This window comes from Parasteatoda tepidariorum, chromosome 3 (assembly GCF_982258835.1).
Source record: "Parasteatoda tepidariorum strain Cologne lab strain chromosome 3, Ptep-v5.0, whole genome shotgun sequence".
Classification (NCBI taxonomy): Eukaryota; Metazoa; Arthropoda; class Arachnida; order Araneae; family Theridiidae; genus Parasteatoda; species Parasteatoda tepidariorum.
In genome coordinates, this window is record NC_141757.1 from 33,152,588 (window position 1) to 33,175,424 (window position 22,837).

The 22,837-nt window shown below is 31.4% G+C and overlaps 1 protein-coding gene across 1 annotated transcript in view; it reads right to left on the reverse strand.

Annotated features, from left to right (window-relative positions):
* The window catches only part of LOC107456506 (uncharacterized), a 75,466-nt gene extending 53,515 nt beyond the window's left edge, over positions 1-21,951 (reverse strand). The window contains exons 1-2 of the mRNA XM_016074380.4: positions 21,794-21,951; positions 9,787-10,609 (exon numbers count right to left, since the gene is read on the reverse strand). Coding sequence (XP_015929866.2) covers positions 9,787-10,600 — 814 coding nt within the window. The 5' untranslated portion in view covers positions 10,601-10,609; positions 21,794-21,951. The remainder of the gene's footprint in view (positions 1-9,786; positions 10,610-21,793) is intronic.
* Positions 21,952-22,837: the final 886 nt, after the last annotated feature.

The following is a 22,837-nucleotide window of genomic DNA, read 5'->3' on the forward strand; positions in this document are numbered from 1 at the left end:
TAAAATTAACTTTGCCAGTACTTCCAACATAAACAACATTAAAAAAGAATCTTAAGCACAATAAAAATTAATTTCTAAGGGAAAACGGAATCTTTACTCTGTTGTGGACTAAATAAAGTAAAGCTTTAAATGAAATACAAAAGATAACTCTTTTTCAGTTCACTTTATTGAAAAGCAACTGCCAAAGAAAAAAAGCATTAGAGAGATTTAGCATTTTCAAGTATCCCACACGTTCACGTAATTAAATTTTGCGCACACTTTGCGGGGAACCGAGATAATTCTGTGTAGCGCTCAACAGAGCGTGCGCTATGTAACGTGAAAATACTAAATAATACCTCTTTGATGTTGAAATACAGAGAAAAAAAAGTTTCAAAAGCATATTTTTAGTTTATTTTTAATTCATTTTAAAGTTGCACGAAGTTATTTTCAGTCATGAAATTACTTTATTTTTATGCACTTATGTAGTAAAAATTTACTATCGCTATTTCATCGTTAGAGTGAGAATAATGATGATAAATGAGTGCATATAAACATAATAATGTATAAACTGTCACTTGCATGGAAGGTTTAGAGCTACGAGAAAGACAAAAAAGTCAAAACAAACGGCCATTGCCAGTAAAACCACAAAAACCCGAACAGTGTTTACAGCCACTCAGAAGAGGGCTGTAGACCCTTTGCGGCCTCTGACCTGTCTCCGAGCTCCCCTCCCCGTTTTCTTGAGATCAAGGTACAGTTTAGGGGGAGGGTCGAATAAGAAAGGGGGGTCGGCAAAATCCCCGGGACCTTCTTCCAAAACTGAGGCCCAGGCGAGCTGCTGAACGAGTTTTTTTTTTCTTTTTTTATAACAGCACGCGACGTCATGAAGCCCTTCGACCCGTGGACCAGCTAAAAAACATTTGGCGCGATTTATCTTAGTGATATTTATTTTCTTTTTTCTTTTTTGTTGATATTTTTTTTAACATTCAGCTTTTTCTGATATTTTTACTCACTTTTTAATGGTTCATAATACCCATAAAACTTTTTTTTCTCCCCCCCCCATTTTTTTTTCCTTCGTGAGGTCAGGATTTCGGTTTCGGCCTCGTAGACGCGTGCAGAAAATATTTTTGACTTTTATTGAACCTTTTGTTTTGTTCTTACAACTGAAATAGTAGAAACATAATTTAAGCGGTATTAAAATAAAAACTCTACAGAAGTGTCACGAATTTACACAGCTCAAACTTATCTATGACAATAATTCAAAGAACAAATCTTTCCGAATTTAGAGATTCTGGTTAAGTAATTTATAAATAGTATCAATTTGATCTATAATTAATAGATTAAGTTCATCAGTTTTAAATATATGATACAAGATTCCGAAATCTTCATGAGATTGTTAAACGGAATTAAATTTTGAATGAATATTGTATTTAACCTTTATTTTTCTTAGTAAAGCATGGGATTGGAAAAAGAGTGAATTCAAATTAGGCGAGCATGATCACTATTTCATCAATATGCAGGATACAAAAAAAAAAAAAAAAAAAAATGATATTGTTGTTGCAGAAGATATCAGATATTTTGTATTGAGCCGTGGTGGCCCAGGGATTAGAGCTGATCGATACGAATTCCGCACCAGGCTCGCACCTACCACAGTGTTGACAGAAAATATCCTCAATGGTAGACGGGTCATGGATTAGAGTCCCCTTGTTGTCAGGCTAACCGTGGGAGGTTTTCGCTGTTTTCCTCTCCATGTAACGCAAATGCGGGTTAATTCGGTCAAAAAGTCATCCACGGAGGTAAATTTCTGCTAATACTTGATCCAGGAGTTCCCTTGTCTTCTGGATTGGGTTGAAAATTACAAGACTACAGAGTTGGATATTAGTAGTCGTAAACCCAAAATTGGTTTGGATGTTCAACGACGGTTATAAAATAAAATAACTTATTACGCACTATTTCTGAATCAAAATCCTGAATCAAAAAGGGAAACTCAAACGGCCCCCCTCACACATAAAATCAACTGGTCAAAAGTTATCGCAAATTTCTTAATTGAGACTTTCCCCAAAATTGGACTGGAAATTTAAAAGGCAAATTACCCCCACTTAAAACAGGGATCGGATATTCATTTGATCTCGGGAACTCGCATTTGCCTTACTTGGAGAGGAAAACCACGAAAACCTCTCATTGCTACTTCGATAGCAAGGGGACTCAAACCCACTGGAGATAATTTACGTCAGCACTGTGGTCTGTGAAAACCGGGTCCAATGTTGAACTAAATGGTGCAAATTCTTTGAAAGTATCGGCGTAAATTTTGCAAATCGGAAACATTGCGATTTTGTACACTTGTTTTTAAATTTATGGTGACATTTTTTAACGTCCTTTCCAGAAATACCTTTTGGTGTGGACAATCAAAAAACGAAAGGAGGTAATCATTCTTAAACACAACGTGACTCCATTACACTTCTAATTAACATGCAAAAAAGAGCTCTTATGAACAGAAAATAAATTAAACACACAAAAAAAAAGAAAGAAACTGGCGATCGCGAAAAGTAAAAGGTAAACAAAAAACAACTTCACCAATGCGCGCCAAAAGTTGGCGCGCTATTCGAAAGAACGATAAATCTGTCTGCACGCAGAAAAGATAAAAATTAATAACAATAAATAAAGAAGAAGAAGAAACTGGTCGAGGCAACCATGCTTTCTTTTACTACTTACTACGCTCGTAGTATTTGAAGCGTGGTAAGAAAAGGGGAAGGGGAGGGCAGAGCATTTTCAAGCATTAAAAAAATTGTACGGAGGAACGAAGTGGGGGCACGGGTCCCCCAGGGCAGTGACGTTCTGGATTGCATGCTGACTCGCTTTCAAGCACTGATACACGTTGCTGTGTTGACGTTTTTTTTCTTTCTTTATTCCACTTCTACTAACGTTCCTTTTTTTTTCTCTTTCTTTCTTAGATATGCTTATAGAGAGTAATTTAATTTCCAGGCACAGCTGCTGTATGAAATCAGTATCGCTGTGGCCTTGGCTGGGCAGAAAATAAACGAAGAGGGAGGGGGGAAGCTGATAAACTCAAATACGAATAATTGGGGGGAATTTCTGTGCTTTAACATTGCTAAAGAAATTTACAAAATTGCAGCACATTCGTATGCAATTCAGCAATCTATGAGAACATTCCCCCTAAGTGCAGCACTTTAACGCTGCAAAAGAAGTTCGAAAAATTGTGACACACTTTCGTGCAATTCAGGCACTCAATTCCTCCAAAGTGTGTGCACGATTATCTTTAAATCTTTAGAAGTAAGCATTCACATCAATGCAACATTTAGCATAGATTCGTAGAGTAACGTAACTAAAATGTGCATGAAAAATATGTCGGGGTTCATGATGCAAGAAGTTATCACTATATTTCTAAAATTATTTTTGCACTCTACTACGTTCTTTAAAAATAATTTTGGGCACAAATGTTTGTAAAAATAACATCATATTATATAGCTATTTTAAAAACTAATTTTGCACTCTAATGCACTTTCTAAAACATTTTTTGTACTTTACTGCACTTTCAGAAATATTTTTGCACTGCCGTAAATAAACAAAATAGTTCTGAGACAATATTTTTTTTTAAATCCTAGCTGCACTAATAAGATTTATAATAATTTAACCCAATTGGTATAGATTTGAAAGCAAAATCACTATAAGATGAAATAATAAATACAAAAAAAAAAGGTCTTTTCTTAATATACCCCACACTATAGCATCAAGGGATAAGAAGCCAAGAGTGGTTATAACGTTAGGGGATCATAACAGCTATTGTAGTGAGGCGAAATCTTGCATTATCCATAGTGGATAGAGGACTTAAAAATGACAAAGTACAAAGCTACAGCATGGTAAGGCAGTTCAAGGTTCCCAGAATAAGAGAAAGGGGCGCAGGACAATAGAACGCCCTGGGAAAAATCTTTTTTCGTAGCCTATAACGCCCCCGAGGAGTTTCTAAAAGGAACTGCCCGTTATTTCCGATACAATACCATCAACTTACGTAGATCTTCAAGGATATAATATTGCACACCCTCAACTCTGAAAAAGAGATCTCGAACAAAAATAAGGAATGGAAATATTTGACTCAACAAACTATCTCTGGAATGCACCATTGATTGTAGCCTATCTCATAAACAATTATCCAAGATAAAAGCTCTCAAAAATATTGGCTCAAGTTTAAAACACAATTTTGGTATATTGAACCATAATATCATTGAAACTTGCTGAGCCATATCTGCTAGCTTAATAAAGGTTGCAGCAAATTTGTAAGATATTATGGATAAAGATCTTTCAAAATTTTAAAATAGAGAAAGATCGTGGTAACAGAAGACAAACCGCAACTAAATTTTAACAGAGTAGACAAAGATCATGGCAACATAAGACAAACAACTAAATTTTAACAGAGTAGAGAAAGATCATGGTATCACCAGACCAACCACAACTAAATTTTAACAGAGTAGAGAATGATCATGGTAACATAAGACAAACCGCAACTAAATTTTAATAAAATAGAGAAAGATCATGGTGGCACAAGACAAACGGCAACTAAATTTTAATAAAGTAGAGAAAGATCATGGTGACATAAGACAAACCGCAACTAAATTTTAATAAAGTAGAGAAAGATCATGGTGACATAAGACAAACCGCAACTAAATTTTAATAAAGTAGAGAAAGATCATGGTAACGTAAGACAAACCGCAACTAAATCTGAACAGAGTAGAAAAAGATCATAGTAACATAAAACAAACAGCAACTAAATTTTAACAGAGATCATGGTAACATAAGACAAACCGCATCTATTCATTGAAAAAGAAATAATGAAAAGCGTAATTAAGAAGCTCAAAATTGCGTCTCAGTCACACATTTAATAACCCCAACACCCTAAAGTAGGGTGTAACATAAAATTATCCAAATAGCATACATTATTTATACACTTACAAACGTAAAAGTGATATTAATTGATGAATTTGTAAAACAAAGAATGCACGGGGGAGAGTAAATGCTAGACAGTACCCCATGGAGTGACAAATAATCCTGTCCCTTCATTAATCCAATCCCTTCCTACAGGAGCCAGAAAGCATTATCAGATAATGAGATCCCTTTTTGATCCATTATCTGATACATCGCTTCCACTAGAAGTGGGTGAAACAACATTCAGACAAAAGGAATGGAAGATGAAAGAGGAATGGAACTCAAAATCTGGTAAAAAAATAAATAAAAGGAGGTAGCCAAAAAAATATATATATTCTTTTTTTAAGAGATAAACTTCCAGTAACTATATCCCCAAGCGGAACAGATAAGGGGGACTTTGATAGACGCATCGGCGTTATGCATGGAAGAGATGTAAGTGGCGCCTTTAAATGCGAATTTTGATATAAAAGATCTCTCTGGGGATGTTTTGTTTACGTTCTAACTGATTGGGGGAAAAATGGGACAGCTTGACCACGAATTTATTTCTGTATTAAAAATGTCCGATTATGTCTTTTGCAAAAGTACCTGTCAGACACTGTGTGACAGTTCAAGACTGCTCTAAAAATATTTGTTCAGAAAGATAGACAATCAAACAAATCTAACATTCATTTAAGATAAATTTTGTTCTGTGATAGAGGATTAAAAAAATAAATCCTAACTTTTGATTTTGAAGAAAAGGTTCACAAATAAGCTTACAGTTAAAAAAAAATGCTTTTTCTTAAAAATATATCTGTAAAAAAATATGTTAACTTGGAACTAATATGTTTGATAAGTTTACTTAGAACTACGAAGTAATTGTAGCTACAATAATGTGGCAACTAAACCATGCATTACTTTTACAAGTTGTTATCAATTTTAAACACTACCTATGGATGAGTGTTTTAACAGTTTATTTTAAAAATTAGAATTTGAAAGAATGGACAAAGAGGTAAAATTCAATTTATATTTCAGCATGCAAACGTTTTATAAGTATCTTATCACAAAAATAATATAATAAGGTAATTTAAGGATTACGTATTGTAGTATCCAGTGATAAGGCACTTAAATTACGTAATCATGCTTTAATCAAATGTTAAGGTAATGAGACATTAGTATCAGTTACCTTATCACTAGACTACCCAATACATGTATTATGTGCCCTATTACTTTACCAAGTGTATCTTAAGAAAATTATCAAATTACTTCCTCTGAAATCTTTATGGATTTTATCTTTGCAGTGTTAATCCCCATTTTGATAATCATTACAAGTTAGTTAAAAATAAATAAATACTTAAGAGAAAAATCTTACCAAAACAGAATCTAAATTCCAAAATAACATAAAACATTACAGACTAGAGGATAAACACAGCACTACAACGCTACTATCTTCAGAGACTTAAAATAACAAACAATTTGTCCACAATCAAAAAACGATCTATTCCACGCCTATTCAATCACACCACACCTGCCACACACTCAAATCAACAAAAAAAGGTACCAAGTTCACTAATGACAAATCGAATTAGTTCCCCAATGCCCATGCACAATTACCCCTCCTACGAAAAGAGTTCTTTCTTTCCTTTTCCTCTATCCCACCTGGAAATAGTTTATCCACCATCCGGAAATGCCGACGATTTGGTAGTGGATGATTCAGGAGTTCTAAAAGAACCGCAAGAATGACACCCTTCGGACAATTGGAACAAAAAACATGTATTCCAGACGGTAACGACCTGAGATGAATTTAGAATAAAAGCGGATGCCTTTTTCTGGTGCCATTTGGATCTCTGGATATCGACAGAGCGTGTCAATTGGCGATTTAATTAGAGTATCGGGATTGAAAAAGTACCACCGCGCGGTACTTAAAATCATCAGTACTTTTTTTTTCGCAACAACCTCCCTTCCTATCATTCGGTAATGACAAGATATTAACATATCTATTGTGAAATGATGTCCACAGTAGATTGTTTCGCAATAAAAGTGATCAAACAATCAAAAAATGACACGTGATCTAATAGATCGCCAATATCGCATCATTAGTAAATCATATCAGGTGATGATTTACATTCATGGGACAAATGGGAATTATGGTATATCGGACTCATTAGTAAAACTCATAACAGGTGATGTTTTTCATACCTGGGAACAAACGGAAACAGGTAAAAAAGCAAAAAGATAATGACACAATTGGATGTAAACAGAATTTGAGATATAAATTAATAAGGCACTAATTTGTCACTGCAATACCAAGATATTTCATGCATAATGAGCTTAGAAAAAAATTCGTTTGTATGCATTTCTATGCTACAGATTCATTTTTCCAGATATTAAGCACTTGTTTTCAAAAACATACAAATAAATACAGAAAGTTAATCGTATTTTGAGCGAGGTAAACCAAAAACCTGATTTAGAAATCTGTAAGGCTGTAGGTTTAGAACTATCGAAATCAAACTGGTCATAACTTTAAATCAAATTTACATATTCTCTATATACAAAATGCTTTTCGATTATTTGTAACATCAGTATATTATGATATATTGGCAAATTTAAGATTATACTTATTTCGATCTTTGTTAACTTAGAACTCGCAATTTTTTTAGGCTACGGAACCCTAAATGATCCTAAAGATAATCCCTAAAGATATGATCCTAAAGATAAAGATAATGAAAGATAATCCCCAAAACTAGCAACAAAGTAGTTGTATAATTTCATACTTTCGGAAGATTTTAAACATACAAGAGACAAAGTTGCTCATATAATAACTCAACAACTTTTAGAGACAAAATAGCAATCATCTTACTCTAAATAAAAAAATTTCAACAGCACAGTCACTGTAGTTGCAAAATGATGCACACTGATTCATTATCTTCGAAAATACCCCCTTACCCTTCCAAAAGAACCATCAAACACTTGGTTAAACAATCGAGAACACAAAGAGAAAGATCTTCAGCTGAGCTATATGTTTGGGTGGAACAGACGAGGCTCAAACCCAGTATTTTGCTACCATTAAAAAAGAAAACGATTTCGCAATAAGGGACCTCGTTTTTTTTTTTCAATCAGTGAAAATGTCGCTTTCAAGTCGGAGCACCCAAAGATTAGCAAGAAGAAAGCGATAAAGTGTCGTGGCCAGGGCAAAATGAAATGCTCTCTCTTATCAAAATGGAAGAGAGTTGTTCGACAACAAAATGGACGGAGGTATAATTTGCCAGGTCATTGTTCCGACCTTGGCTGAAAATCCAGTTCATCTTTTTCTTCGCCCTCTCGTGTTAACGTTTTTACTTTCTATTAAAAACACTCATCGAAACTTCTGAATCTCGCGACAACTTCTAAAATCTCTAGATTGATTTCTTCTCTAGTAGAAGAATGTGGTGTTTTGATGCACTCAACGAAAAACAGAACATAAACTTGCAAGAATAATTAAGTGAAATGGTTTAATCTATAGCAATAATGTAACTAACTTTCTAAGGCTATTTTTCGAAACCTTTATTTGCATGTGATGAAGCTTTTTTTGCGCATAATGCACTACTTTCGTAACTGCTATGAGTTTGCAACAGTTATTCATACATGTCAGATCAAGTTTAGTTCATCAGTTTAGTCAGCGCCCTCTATGTTAATTTTAAAAATGGCGCAAAACGTCCACGGGAAAAAAACAATTAAAGGTGATGGTGGTCTAATTTTTTTTAATGTTTTAAACGTTACTCGGAAGTTGCATAATACGGGCTCATAATTGTTTTTTAAAAAATGGAGGATTATTAATTGACTTTTTATTATTTTAATCTTGGAAAAAAGTTTGCAAATTGGAAATTTTTAAATATTTCTTTTAATTTTTGCTGTAAAACCCAGATAGCTTTTTACTGCAAGATAACATAGATAATTTAAATTAAAACTTTAACCTCAAGTATAAGGTACTTCAGTGTGTTTTTTTACCTTAGACAAAACAGCTGTGAAAATGGCTGTCAAAACTTTACATTAGAGTACGTTAAATCATAAATGCACCTAAAAAAACAAAATGGATTGGAAACACACCTTTTAAGTTAACTTTTGCAATATGTTTACTTCGTAAAAAAAATAAAATTTTTACCACCGTTGAGATACATGAAATTACGACAACAAATAACCTACGATAAGGCCTTGCATTATTTTTTAAATAGTAGAATGCGCTGCGTTATATAGAAAAATAGGGTCCTAACCATAAAAAAAAAACCTTAACTTTAACTAGCTTCGTGGGAACGGGAGTTCGAATCCTGCCGGCCGAAGACTACCCTCCCCGTGTAGTAATGGTGAATGGTGCACGCTAAATCTATCCGGTCACAAAGTCCCCCATGTTCCCGTGACAAATTATACCCCTGGGGTACTGAATTGGAGTGTGGTCTTCTCCCGTTCAAGTCAAAATTGCGATCCATGGATCAATGAATGGGTCTGCCCTATTAACGTGTGAGACGTATGGGTGTTGCAGAAGTCGAATTTTTGGCAATAGATGGCGCCACTGGAAAACAAGAACAATCGCACCTTTTGCCTTAATGGCCTGAGACGACAACTTTAACTAGCAACGCAAAAGCGGCACCTCAACTTATACGTTGAAAACTATTAACAACCCTAAGCCTAAACAAATAAAAGGAAAGAAATGACATAATACCGAATCATAATTAGCGGGCTAGCAGAATACGAAAGGCACATGCTGACTTCGTCATAAATAATTATTTTTTAAAAAAAAACATTATCTATAATAAGTCAAGTTATTGTTCCTTTTTTTCTGAATCATTCTATGTCATTCAAAATTAAATGAAAATAAACATTATACATTCATTTTTAGAAATAAAATTCTTAAGAACTCACCGTAAAAATCGTTTTGAAACACGTCATCACCAACTCCATCTAGTGGTTCCAGGTCGAAAAAGGATTCCATTGAAGAAGATAAAGAAGAGCCAAGATCGAAACTGGGCCTCAAGTTAGAAAGCGATTGGTTTCTTCGATGGTTACTGGACAAATGATTGGTGTTGCTAGACATTACAATTGGCCACACTCGTGGTTGAGATCTGTATAAAAATTCATCAAAAACTGGCAAATTGTGTGAGTGAGTGAGGGGCAATGATCGGGACGAATGTATTTGCCTAGGATGCAAAGAAAAGCTCGATGAAGGCAACATAGTGGAAGTTCGTCTGGGTACAACTGGTATTTCAATTGGCAGGCTGGACGGTCGCTGGTACGATGAGGACGAGAAACTATACATATCACAGTAAACGTTTGAAGGTGTTCCATCGAAGGACCGAACAGTTGTTCTGGAAGAATGCGACCTTTGACACTGGCAAAAGTCGTTGCCGCATTCACTACATTGTTCATCGTCTGGGTCCCGGACATCTTCGAATACTTCCAACTCAGTAAAAAACTCTCGAGAGTCCGATGGGTTAAGGTTAGGAGACATCTCGTAGCCTGAGTCGTGTGAAGGAATCGTATTCGAACGACCCCTCTCGGTTTGTTCAACCATCGTGGATGATGTTGGTTCAAAAAACAAACGAGAATTGTTTGGCCACTGACCTACAGAAGTGTGATCGCTTGGTGGTGGTGCCAGTCTGTCACCGCCTTCAGCAGTGAGAGGAGGAGTTGGTGGTTCACCAGTACTAGGAGAATTCTCGGTGTGATGATGAAACATTTTCTAAATCTAAAAAGAAATACTTATATAGATATATGAACATTATTAAATAACTATCGCCGAAAAATGCAACATAATGAGTACATAACTAACTACAGGGGTCTGTCCAGACATTTTGTGAAAGGCCCGTTTTTCGTGAAATTGTGTAAAAATTACTCATACTCTTTCAACCAGGGTCCGCTTTTATGAGTTTGCGCAAATAGGGTCCGGTTACTGCAAAAAACTTTTTCAATGAGTTTTTAAATTGTAAATAGATACAAGATTATGCTCGCACTGTAAAATTATAATAAAAAAAATTAAATTTTCAAAAATGAACAGCTATTGCTGCTTCTAAATTAGAGATGCAACATACAAATATTTGGTATTTAGCCTATACTGCTGAACGCAGAATATTCATTTCGGACGAATAAACGAAGAATCGTCTGCCGAAGACAAAACTTAATTCGTTTACATCCATCTTTCTTGTTTTCTGCCCCTGGGAAGGATTTAATTAAATTAACAAAATAATAATAAAGATAAACAAATTTGTGAAGGGTCCGTTTTTATGAAAAGATATTTTGTGGAGGGTCCGTTAACGGACTCAAATTTTTCCAAACAGACCCCTGAACTATATCACAATACAAGAAATAAAAAGATATTACTAAACTGCGCAGATACAGACTGTTTTGTGAGGTTCTGTTTTGATAAAAATCTATCACAGTTCTTTAGAATTTATGAAAACAGGGTCTTGTAAATCAAAATAAAAGCAAGACCCAACTTTTACAAATTTATGTTTGTCTAGTCTGTGTAAGTAAAGAACCTCCCTCGCCGGTCGCCTGGAGCATTGTAAAATAAATATTTTAGTATGCTCAACAACCCCTCAATGTTTGTACTATAATTATCGAATCAACGTCTAGATTTCTTACAATCTTGCTTTTGTCTGCTTATGAAAAAAAAAATGCAATTTAATGAATCCTAAATTAAGATACAACAGAGTTATTTTTGCATGTATTTTGTGGAAAAAACGCAAAAACAATGCCATTCGAAAAGTTGTACATTTTAAAATTATATATTCAAAACATCAAGATTCTTTAAAAAAAAATTACCAAAAAAAATTTTTATTATTAAAATTAAAATTTAATTATTGCGCAGCTGGCCAGCATCTTAACAGGGTTTTTTTTAATCAAATTTAATTTTTTAAAAAAAAACACATTTTTGTCTTGTGTGTATTCAAATATACAGACAAGCAGATTTTAAGGAAAGCAAACTAAAACGAGAAAAAATATATGAATCACTGAAATACTACAATAAGATCAATCTGATTCAGAAAAAAAAAAAAAAAAAAACTATCAATTAATTTTTACTTATTCCCATCTCCCACGAGAATACACCACATTTAGAAATGGCCCTACGTCGAAATTTGCCTATTTTTAAAAATCATCGTTAGGCAACCTGGTAAATAAACAAACAAAAGATGACTCGTTGCCTACACGTGATTCCAAGATATAATTTCACAGACGCAAATCGAGATAATCGGAAACAAAAGAACAACCCCTGGGCAACATTCGAATGGAGAGTAAGGTTAACGTGTCTTAAAACTTTAAGATAAGAATATTAATTAAACAATCTTATCGACAGGGAAAATGTACTTGCTTAAACGTATATAAAGTATCGATAGAACGTAATTATCACGATAACAATTACAATAAGTCGACACAGTTTAGAGTAAAGTTGCACAACCCTATTTGGTCACCTCTCACCTAAGTTACAAAACAAAACAAAAAACACTTATTTTTAGATTATATTATAAATAAAGTGTGTTACAAAAAAAGAATGTTTTAAATTTAGTGTCATAAATTTATTTTTGAATTAATTAAAAAATTAGGCTTGCATTTTCAACAATCAAAAAATTTTTAAATTTCAACTTTTAAAATGAACTTCGAATTTGAAAAAAACCTTAACTTTCTCCCAATGTTTCTATGTATTTCAATAAATATGTTTTATTTTCTTTAAAAAAAAAGGGGGGGGGGGATATGTTATATAACATGAAATTTTTTTCAATTTTCAATGAATTTTAATATTTAAAACCACTTTATTTTATGCCAATATATTACTAAGTTGACTGTTAAACAGGATCTCTAGAACACTTGTTTACATGAAAATTAAGTAAAAATATTTACTCATGCGGCCCTTTATTAGTCAACTTGCTGTGCAAGCGGCCTTTCATTGAAAAAGTTAGTGAAATAATTTTATTTATAATTTAATTATATTTTATTTTAATAATAATAATTTATTTTATCCCTTATAAAAAAGAGCTTTAATAAACAAAATTGCAGCAAATATACGACTTAACATTACCTTAATGGCTAAAATTAGCTTAGCATTTATAACGCATTAGTGCATTTGAGAGAAAATAAAAACCGACCGAGCAGAACCATTAATTGATCGTTCCAGACCAACATTATGAACGTCTGGTTTTTCTTTTTAACCATTTAACAAGAATTGTGATGTGACAATTCCAAAACAGACACAAAACTGGTCAGGCGGGATGGCTCAAAACAATGCAAAAGAAAACACTTTCTCCTTTTCTTTCGATTGAATTTGGGTCAAAGAGAAAGTACTCAACCTTGGAGACGTATTTATTTAAATTAATCTCTGAAGAGAGCAAATTAAATAGTGTGAGCGAGGGCGGGAATTATTATTTTTGAAAAAAATAATGCATGACGCCTCTACTGAAATTAAAGTAATATCGAATCTTTAAAATCTATTTTTTTCCCACAACCCGCAATGTTTCTTTTCTTATGTTATTGTTTAACTTTAAAATGGCCAACCTCAAAAAAAAAAAAAAAAAAAAAAAAAAAAAAAGAAATTGCATAAAATAAAATGTTAATGATGTGTTAATTTAAAAATTGGAAATAAATCTTAAGGCAAAAAATTCTGCAGACAAATTAAAGTACGGATATCCACAACCAAAATAAATAACATCATTTTTTAATTAAATTTAAACTTATAAAATATACAACATCATAATTCTTTTTTCAAAACTACTCACAATTCTACAAAAAGTTTAATAAATTAGTCTTGTCATAACTTCTCAATGCGGTTGGGTTTAAAAAATTGATAAAGTTAATGAACTGAAAACTAGGTCAAAATACATAGTTAAAGTAGTGAAAAATCGAATAGCAAAAATAACATGATTAAAACGTTTTACAAACGATTACACAAAAGGTTTTTAAAAAGAAGTATTTGATTGACACATTATTAAAACACCTCGCTTACAAAATACTCGTTATCTTTCAAAAATCTGTTTTTTCGGTAATCCAAAATTCAGTGCGCGGAAAATGACAATAATAAAAAAAGAATTGAAATAGATCACAGACAGTCATTTAATCAGTAGACTGCGTGGTACTACTAATGACGTTTTTACGATCGATGATATTGAAAACGTGAAACTATAATCGCGCTAATCATAACACATTGCAATGCATACGTTAACGTGACGTGAAAATTTCTTTTTTTCTAAATCCGAATTAATTGCCAAAATTAAATTTTAAGTAAAAAAATAATAAAAGTTAAAGGGGTTGTAATTAATGTTTACGCTTACCAAATATCTTATTTTTTTCCTTTTTTTTATCACTAATTTACAAATCATGTAAAATTTTATCCTTTTTTCCTTTTACTTATGAGCACTAAATAAATTGTTCTTTAAAAAAAAATAATACACTAGTTAGTTGTCATACCTTCGTAACTCAGTGCAACTTATTTCCTTTTTTTTCTTCTTTTTTTTGCCTAACATTATCTTTAAATTTTGTATCAGCATTTTTTTTTTTTTTAAATTTGTATTAAAAGCCACAAATGCCAACTAAAAATGCAAACATTGAGCAATATCTAAATCAAGGGCCAGTAAGGATATATAAAAAATTGAAACATAAACACTTAAAAGAAACTAATTACGAAAACTATAACTACAAATTTAAAAATTAAAAAAAAAAAACTGCAATATTCTCTGTTCGCCATTGACTTAATGGATCAACTTACTATCCGTACGTTTATTATATTTTTAAATTTATAATTTCTAAAATTCTAAGATATAAAACTTATTTTAGAAAGTTGTGACAAATCTAGAATAACATATGGGTATGAAAATTTTCTACCTTAATAGGGACTTTTTTCAGGAATTTTAGGGAATTTTTTGAAGCGTACAATTAAATCAAAATAAGCAAACGGATTTCAGTATTCTAAAGGGAAATGTATCAGCGGTAACAGCAATGTAAAAACTATTTTTCCCTGCCGTAGTCTTCGTACGCTTAAGTACTTCGTATGCTAGATTTTAGACATTTCGGGCTGCTCCTACCCCCTTGTCGGCAAAAATTATCAGATCTCAAACCCCTTCCATGATGACACAAAAGAATCGAACCACTATTTGTTTTTTTTATTATTTTTACTTCCAACTTTTACCCTATTAATCTAAATATAAGAATATTTGGATAAAATTTAAACAAAAGATGACGCTTAGCGTAAAACAAAATTTACAGCTAAAATAAGCAAATCCAAAACCCCTTCGAATTTAAGTGCTTACGCATTATTTGTACGGCCTTTTATGGTACAAAGACATCCTCATCACTTGGTAAATTCGTTTTCTTAAAATAAATTTACAATGCATTTAGGCACGAATTGGAACACAAAATTGTGAAAATGGTGACCTGTTAAGTTTTACGCAAATTTTCAATATAGGCCTACATCAGGAAAATACAGATTTTAAAACTACAAGCACGGTTTACTTAGGATTTATCGAAGACAAAGCAAAGTCGACGTGAGTATTTTGAAATTCACAATTATACTGTGTAAACAAACTACATAAACAAACAAATCATTCCGAAATGGCCCTGGCCAAAGTTAACAGTTTTACACAGACTTATTCCAGACAGTAGCCAGACTTTCTTCTCGAACTAAACAGACATTCGATTGTATATTGGTAACGGGAAACCCGGAAATGAAAGCGCAGACGATTTCTAGGGCAGCAGACCCAAAAATTATAATTAGTCAGAGATAGACCTTGAAAAAGACCGTGAAATGAGGGTAGCCTGCACTCTATACAAGGAAAGGGGGGATAAGATCGAGGAAGCTAAAAACGTTCTTTTTAGAAAATATTCGAATCATCAGGTGCGCCTAAAAACTATCCCCCTCCCCTTAAAGGTTGACCTCCCAGACACTTCACTAACCAGAGTTTACTATTACGCAATTCCTATAAACCAACTGGAGGATAGTTTAAACTCAAGGTTAAACGGGAATGATGGAAGTTTTTTTCCCCTTCATGACATTAGGCAACAAGCCAAATTTGAAGATAATTAGTTTTATTTTAACTAACGCTAACCATGAGGGAATATAAGGGGAGGGGGCTGCAAAAGCTGCGCAATAAACTGATCCTGAATGCGTTTTACGAATATCGAGAAGGTTTTTCGTAGAATATTAAATAAAATAAACAAAAAAAATGTTCACGGACACTTGTGAAACAATACAGGTGTGTGCATCATATAGAGTTAAGTGTATCTTGAATATCTAGTAAAAGTCATCGCAAATAATAGTTATCATATATAAATGAGTAAAGTATTAGTTAACCTTGGAATTAGTAGACATTCGAATAAATCAAGAGTCGTTTTTAATCTTTTACGAAAGTTTCTGGTAACCAAATGAAGGAAGAAACTGTTCTCTAGCAATAAGATAATTGTCACGTTAAAAAAAATAGAAAAAAATGGTGGCCTACAAAAATTTCGAATTTCAGAAACCATGATAATTTTTTAGCAGCTAGCTACTCAAGAATATTCAGATTTTTCAAGTTTAAAAAATAAAAATAATAGGTTAAATTTTTAAAAAAATATTAGGCATCAATCATGATGAGACATTGCGGAGACTAGGATCTCAGGGATTTGCAGACCCTTGGAATAAGATAAATGTCTAGTAAAATTAAGATTTATCTATGGCAAAAAACTATAGTCTTTAACTTTGTCTTTTAAATAATTATATATTGTAGTATTTTGGGGGAAATTGGAAGGAAATTAGAAGCACAAATAAAAGTTTAGTAAACATTATTTTTTACAAACGAGTTATAACTTCCCCGTCAAGATTAAGTCCTTCACGATTGAAAATTCTATGTTCGATTCCTGCACACTGTTAGATTCCTGAACGTGTCTCATATTTAATTGCTTGCCAAACTTGATATTTTAAAACAAACGTAGTATTACAGATTTAATTTTTAAAATGCCAGAAAATTATTGAAAAGAGTCTGTTATAAAAATGTTCGTAAATGTAACATAAAATAGATCGGTAAAAATAACAAATTTAAACAGGGTTTACTCATATATATATTTTAATTTTTTTCTTTTCTTTTTTGATCGTTTCTCGAACTTTTTGACTTACGTTAAAGAGCAAATTCGCAAATCATTAAAATGCAAACTGCATTTTGCTATACTTCTAGAGAAGGAATAGTTTTAATTTAATTCGTGACGTCACCAAAATTAATTCTACGTCGTTAATTCTTTAAATCATTTTATACGCTAAAACCTCTGTGTAAAATAGACATTAACCTTTTTTAATTCCATTTCTACCATACACAACAAATACTTGTATTTATTTATTTATTTTTTTTTTGTACATATTTTTAAGCAAAATCGATAGGGGTGCTGCTAGATTATATATTTTGAGAGGGGAAAATCCCATTTTACCGTATCATAATATATTCTTTGCATGAGTTAGCTTTCGCTGTTCCCAAATAAAACTTTACATTTATATTTATCTTTTTCAGATATTTTTATCTTTTTTAATTTAAAATTTGTTAAATGAACGCTCATTTTTATTTTAAACTTAATTTTTAGTGGCGATTACATCGCATTCGAGAAAGTAGACAATTGTTAAAAAAAAAAAAAAAAAAAAAAAAGAATATATGTCAGACACAATTGGGTACTTGCAACTCGAGAAGAAGTGAAGTGATTATGCCTAATCATGTGATTTAAATCAGAATTTAATTGGATACTCGTAAGCAACTTCACACGCGTGTGTCGAGCCTGGTTGGCTTATCAATCGACAAATGCCACAATTTACCTATTAATGACGTCACTTGCAGGTATCCAATTTTCCAGGAATTAGTGAGGTAAAGATTTTTGGGAGAACATAGTGACATCCTATGCCGAAGACCGAGGAAATCTATGAATGAATGACTCTCTTTGGAAAAAGTTGTTGCACGAAAAACTATACATATACTGCATAAAAAACTCACTCGAAAAAAATATACAAATTCAAAAATAACTTGCTTTCTCAAAACTGAAAGATGACGAAAAATATAATAAATAAATAATAAAAAGAAGAAAAAAAAAACAGAATTGGGTGTCAAAAAATTTACTTTTGCAATTAAGATATAAAGAAAAAAGTTTAAATGGTTTGCTTCAAATAAAATGCATTCTCAAATAAGCTTATTAATAAATTCATTCCAAAATATTTCCAAATTCCTCTGATTGAAGCTTTCAACTCCAGAACAGAAGTGGAAAATAGTGTTACTATAAAAAAATTAATGAATAAAAAAATCTAAGAATCGTCTGATTCTGAAAAATAAAGAGCAGACGATAATTTGTGGGATAAGAAGTGAATTACATCATTCAGAAAAGAAGGTGAAAAATATTGAATGCCGGTCTAGAACTTCCGTTAAAGGATATTCAACTACGCATCGTTATGAGAGAGAAAAAAATATTACAGCAGAATATTCAGAATTTCCTGTTCTAGAGACGAAGGGATTAAGAAAAAAACAGAACCAGTCAAAATAGAGTTAAATAAGGTTTTCAGGGATTCGTTTTCTGTTTTTGAGAATTAAGTGTGCGGCGTAGGATGATGTAATGATAACTATTGCACTATGTTTTTTAATGGGAAAGCCGGGGAAAGATAAACATGAAAAAATATTCCCACATATAGATAAAAGGAAACTATACAAATATTTAAGAAAAGATTAAAAATAGAATCAGTGAAAACAGAATTAATTTAGATTTATAATAGGATTAAATTTCGTACGCAAAATTAAGTGCGACCCAACAACTATTCGATAAGACTAAATGCGATGTTCGCCAATATTCCTATGCAACAAAAAAATTAAATAAAACAACAATTATTCAAAATCTCCATATATTTGGCATTTTTACACATAAATAATATTAAAAATATTGTTAGTTTTTTTTTCAAAAATATTTTTTTTTTATTAGTTTTCTAAAATTCTTTTTAACGTTGATAATATAAGCAATGGAAAGAAAATAGTTATCAAGCCGTTTTTCTCAAAACCAATAGTGAAGCATTATTTTTTCAATTGAATGACAGAATACAGATAACATGCTAACAATAAGTAAATAAACATAAAAAAAATATCACAATAGAACGAAACAGAAATCTAGATTTTCAAAGATTAGTTTACCATGCCTTTCGAGCACAATATTCTCCCTTTGAAAAATAGAATGTATAACATTAACTCATAATTTTAATCAAGTTTTTTATTCTTTGCACATGAGTGTTTTAAAAAAAAACAGTACTATATTCTCGTACATTCACAAAAATAGAAAATGGGCAGAAACACTGGATTTTGGGTTTTTTCGGTACTAAAAATTAGCAGTAAATTAACAAAAAAAAAAAAAAAAAAAAAAACTAGACTTTTTACAAAAAAAATCTAGATCGAGTTTTGAATTATAACAAACCAGTTATTTCTTTTTAAAACAAAGGTATTAAGAATTAAAACAAAATTCATTTAAAACAGAACTCTTGCTTGACATTATAAAATATAATGTAAGGGCAAAGCAGGAATGAAAACGAGAGATCGAATCATGCAATGAAATCGAAAAAAAAAAAAAATAATAATAAAGCACAAATATCTGATAGAACCAGTAGAGAAAGATAATGAATGATGGGTAATCTTAGTTCTTATGGAGAAAGAAAATACAACAAAACAAATCTATTAATCAAGTTCTGAAACAAACTAAAGGTATTCCATATTGGTTAAGTGTCATATATCTTGTTCCAGAAAATGGAAACAGTGATGAGACTGTCACCCCCACACCATTAAACAGTCCCATTTGTCATGGACGATGATGATTTGGGCATTCATAACACAGAGCCAAAAAATAATCAATTATTTTCAAGAAGAAATTAGACACAGAAAAAAAAGAAGATTAAATACTCAGATAAAATAAAAAATAACTGTTTTATTCAATCTTAAATTTAAGAAGATTATTTCTATAACCATCAAATAAGTTAATTTTATCAGTCGTAATGATCATGTTAAAAAATTTTAAGTTGTATGATAATGGTATATGGTAAAAAACTGACAGTTTAAATTGACATTGAAACAAAACGAAAAAGAACTACTGATGTACAAAGATATGACTTAAACGAAATGCAGCTTAGAAAAATTTAAAAATGTATTATTACTTAAACTGTTTTAAAACATGTAATTACTTTATGACAAGTAAAAAGAAAATAAAAAGAATATTCACAATCTACATTCTAAAATTATTCATCATAAGCCTGCCAGTGTAAAAACTTATAAAATTTAACTAAGGTGAAGTTAAGCACAACTCTTAACTAGTACATAATTGTTTTAAAGAATTTTTTAAGGATAAGATTAGAGAATAAATTTACGGGCATAAAATTGGGAAAAGAACACAAGGTCTGAAAATACTTAAATTCAGAGTATGAAAAAAGGAAATGAAAAATATTACTAAAAAAAAAAACATTTAATTTATTTATATGCTTTGGAAGTTTTTATTCTTTTTTCTACTATGTGAGTACATTGGCAGTTTAACAAAATTTTAAGCTTGATTAAAAAGAATAAAATAATAAATGGAATTTAAAGAATCTCATGCCTCAATCCCACATATCTATCAATTAACTTCTTAAATTTACAATAGAAAATAGCATATATATACACACAGTCTACAAATAATTATGTTTGAACATATATAGTAAGTTCCCAAAAGGGGGAAAAACCCCATTAAAGTTAATCATGCATTAAAATTTATTTACTTGAATCAACCTGATATATATCAACAAGAATCAAGTAACACTATAAGAGCTTCAAAAAATATAAATGAATAAAATAATGAAAGAAAAAGGAAAATTACAAGATTTAAAACATAGAAATATGCATGTAATAGATGCCAGAAAAAATAAGCAGCAAAAACTACCGCAATCCCTGCGATATGATTAATGCTGATAACGAAGATTGTTATTTTTTTCCTCAATCATTTTTTTAGCGTTGAATAAAATAAGAAACATAAAATGACAACGTTCTTTTACTTAATCTGTACTTAAGCAGAACAAAAATCGTACTTAATCAAAAGTTAAGACTTCTTTACAAATAAAAAAATAATAATAGAGATTAGTACAAGATTTAATTGACATAATTTTTTTAATTTAGAGTAATATGCTGTTATTGTAAATTTAAAAAATAAAAAAGCAAAAAACATCAGTTTAATACGAGAATGCGACTTGTTAAACATTCATAAGCTTGCCCACATAACTTACTTATGTAAACAAAGATCAAATCATCATGTTATTTATTTATGCACTTTTTTTTCTCCTTCATAAAAACAATAAATAAATAACCAACAAAACTGAAATTTAATTAAGAACACTTTGCATTTTTATAAATTGCATACGAAGGTCTCGTAACTTTAAGTAAACATGATTTCACAAGATCTGCTTAGATTTTTAATTAAAAAATTCCTTTTCAACTCAAATTGTAAAAAAATTAGTAGAAAAATATTAAAATGCAGAATTAAATCAACTATTGCAACAAAGCAATGCAGATCTATTATGTACACAAAGGAAAAATCTTAACAGTTTGGAATAATGAAAAAAAGCGACTAAAAATTTAAGTCACGTGATCAAACAAACGTGAGTCAGGATGTAACATGTCTCCTTCATCCACTTGTTTATCGAATAAAATTCGATGATTTTGTCTTTTTTTTTTATCCTTAGCAAATTTTTAGGATACACAAAATTAATTTCTAAATCAAATAAGGTAATATAAAAATTTATTTAAAATTATTTACTTTTATTATTAGCTTTAAAAAATATTTAAACTTTTTTTTTTAAAGAAAGAGAAGAAGAAAAAAATATGTTATGAAAATGGACGAAAATTTCAAATATGCAATTTTAAATAATAGAAATAAAAAATATACATACTTCAAATACAGTAATTAAGATAAAAACCAATTAAAATTTCCAACTTTTAGGAGAACGTTTAGGAAACACAAATTCGAATGACCTACTCGCTCGAGAGCAAAACTAATTTTGATACCGAAATCTAGAGAACAGCGAACTTTTCACCCGCGGCAACCAAAACATTGGGTTACCAGATCGAATATCGCCAAAATCCGTTGCTCTCGGAGTACAATCTCGCCAAGTTAAAGAGATGGTGCGCAAGATTTAGGTTTAAAAAGCTTATTAAAGCTTGAAAAAAACATTGCATTCAGAATTTAGTTTTTTAAAAAATCAGTAAATTGTGAATCGAACCTTCGCTCTAATGACAACCGTAAAAGTAAATTAAAAATTAATTTCAAACGCACCACATGAATGGAAAAAAATCTTTGTAATAAGCGATAATGAAATAAATCTGGTAACCTGTTTCGCATGATGTCTAGTTACGTCACTTAATTTCGCGCTAAAATTGGCCAATGATGTGGAGCGAAAGCTCTACAGGTTTAAGCGCGAGAAACATTGTTTGGGAGAAGAGAACGTACGATGAGCACGTGTGTCGCCTATCTCCCCCTTCTTCCTTCGCGTTATGTGTTTTTTTATGAGTGAGATTTGTTTTTTCTTCAACTTGACGGTAGCTCACGCTATGAAATCCGGAGAAGTGCTTCCTTCAGGCAGTGTCCGCGGTATTAATCTCGCTGATTTCTTTTAACTTATTAGATGTTTAGTTAACTATAAATGATGCGGATTTTTTCGCCAAAATTATTTTATTCTTTAATGTCAATACAGTTATAATTAAAATAATTTTATAGTAAAAGAAAAGGTATTTTTTTTTATTTAGTGCTTAAAGTTTTTTAAAGTAATTATTTTTTTAATGGTCCTCCATTACGAAAGAATGCTGCTTTTCTTTTAAATGCCCCTAAGTCTTTAAATATTACATATGCATCAGATAGGAAGGGTGATTTGCTATCAAGGAAGGGGGAGGGGGTAAGACAAGCTTACACAAGACATTATTCTTTTTTAAATCCATAT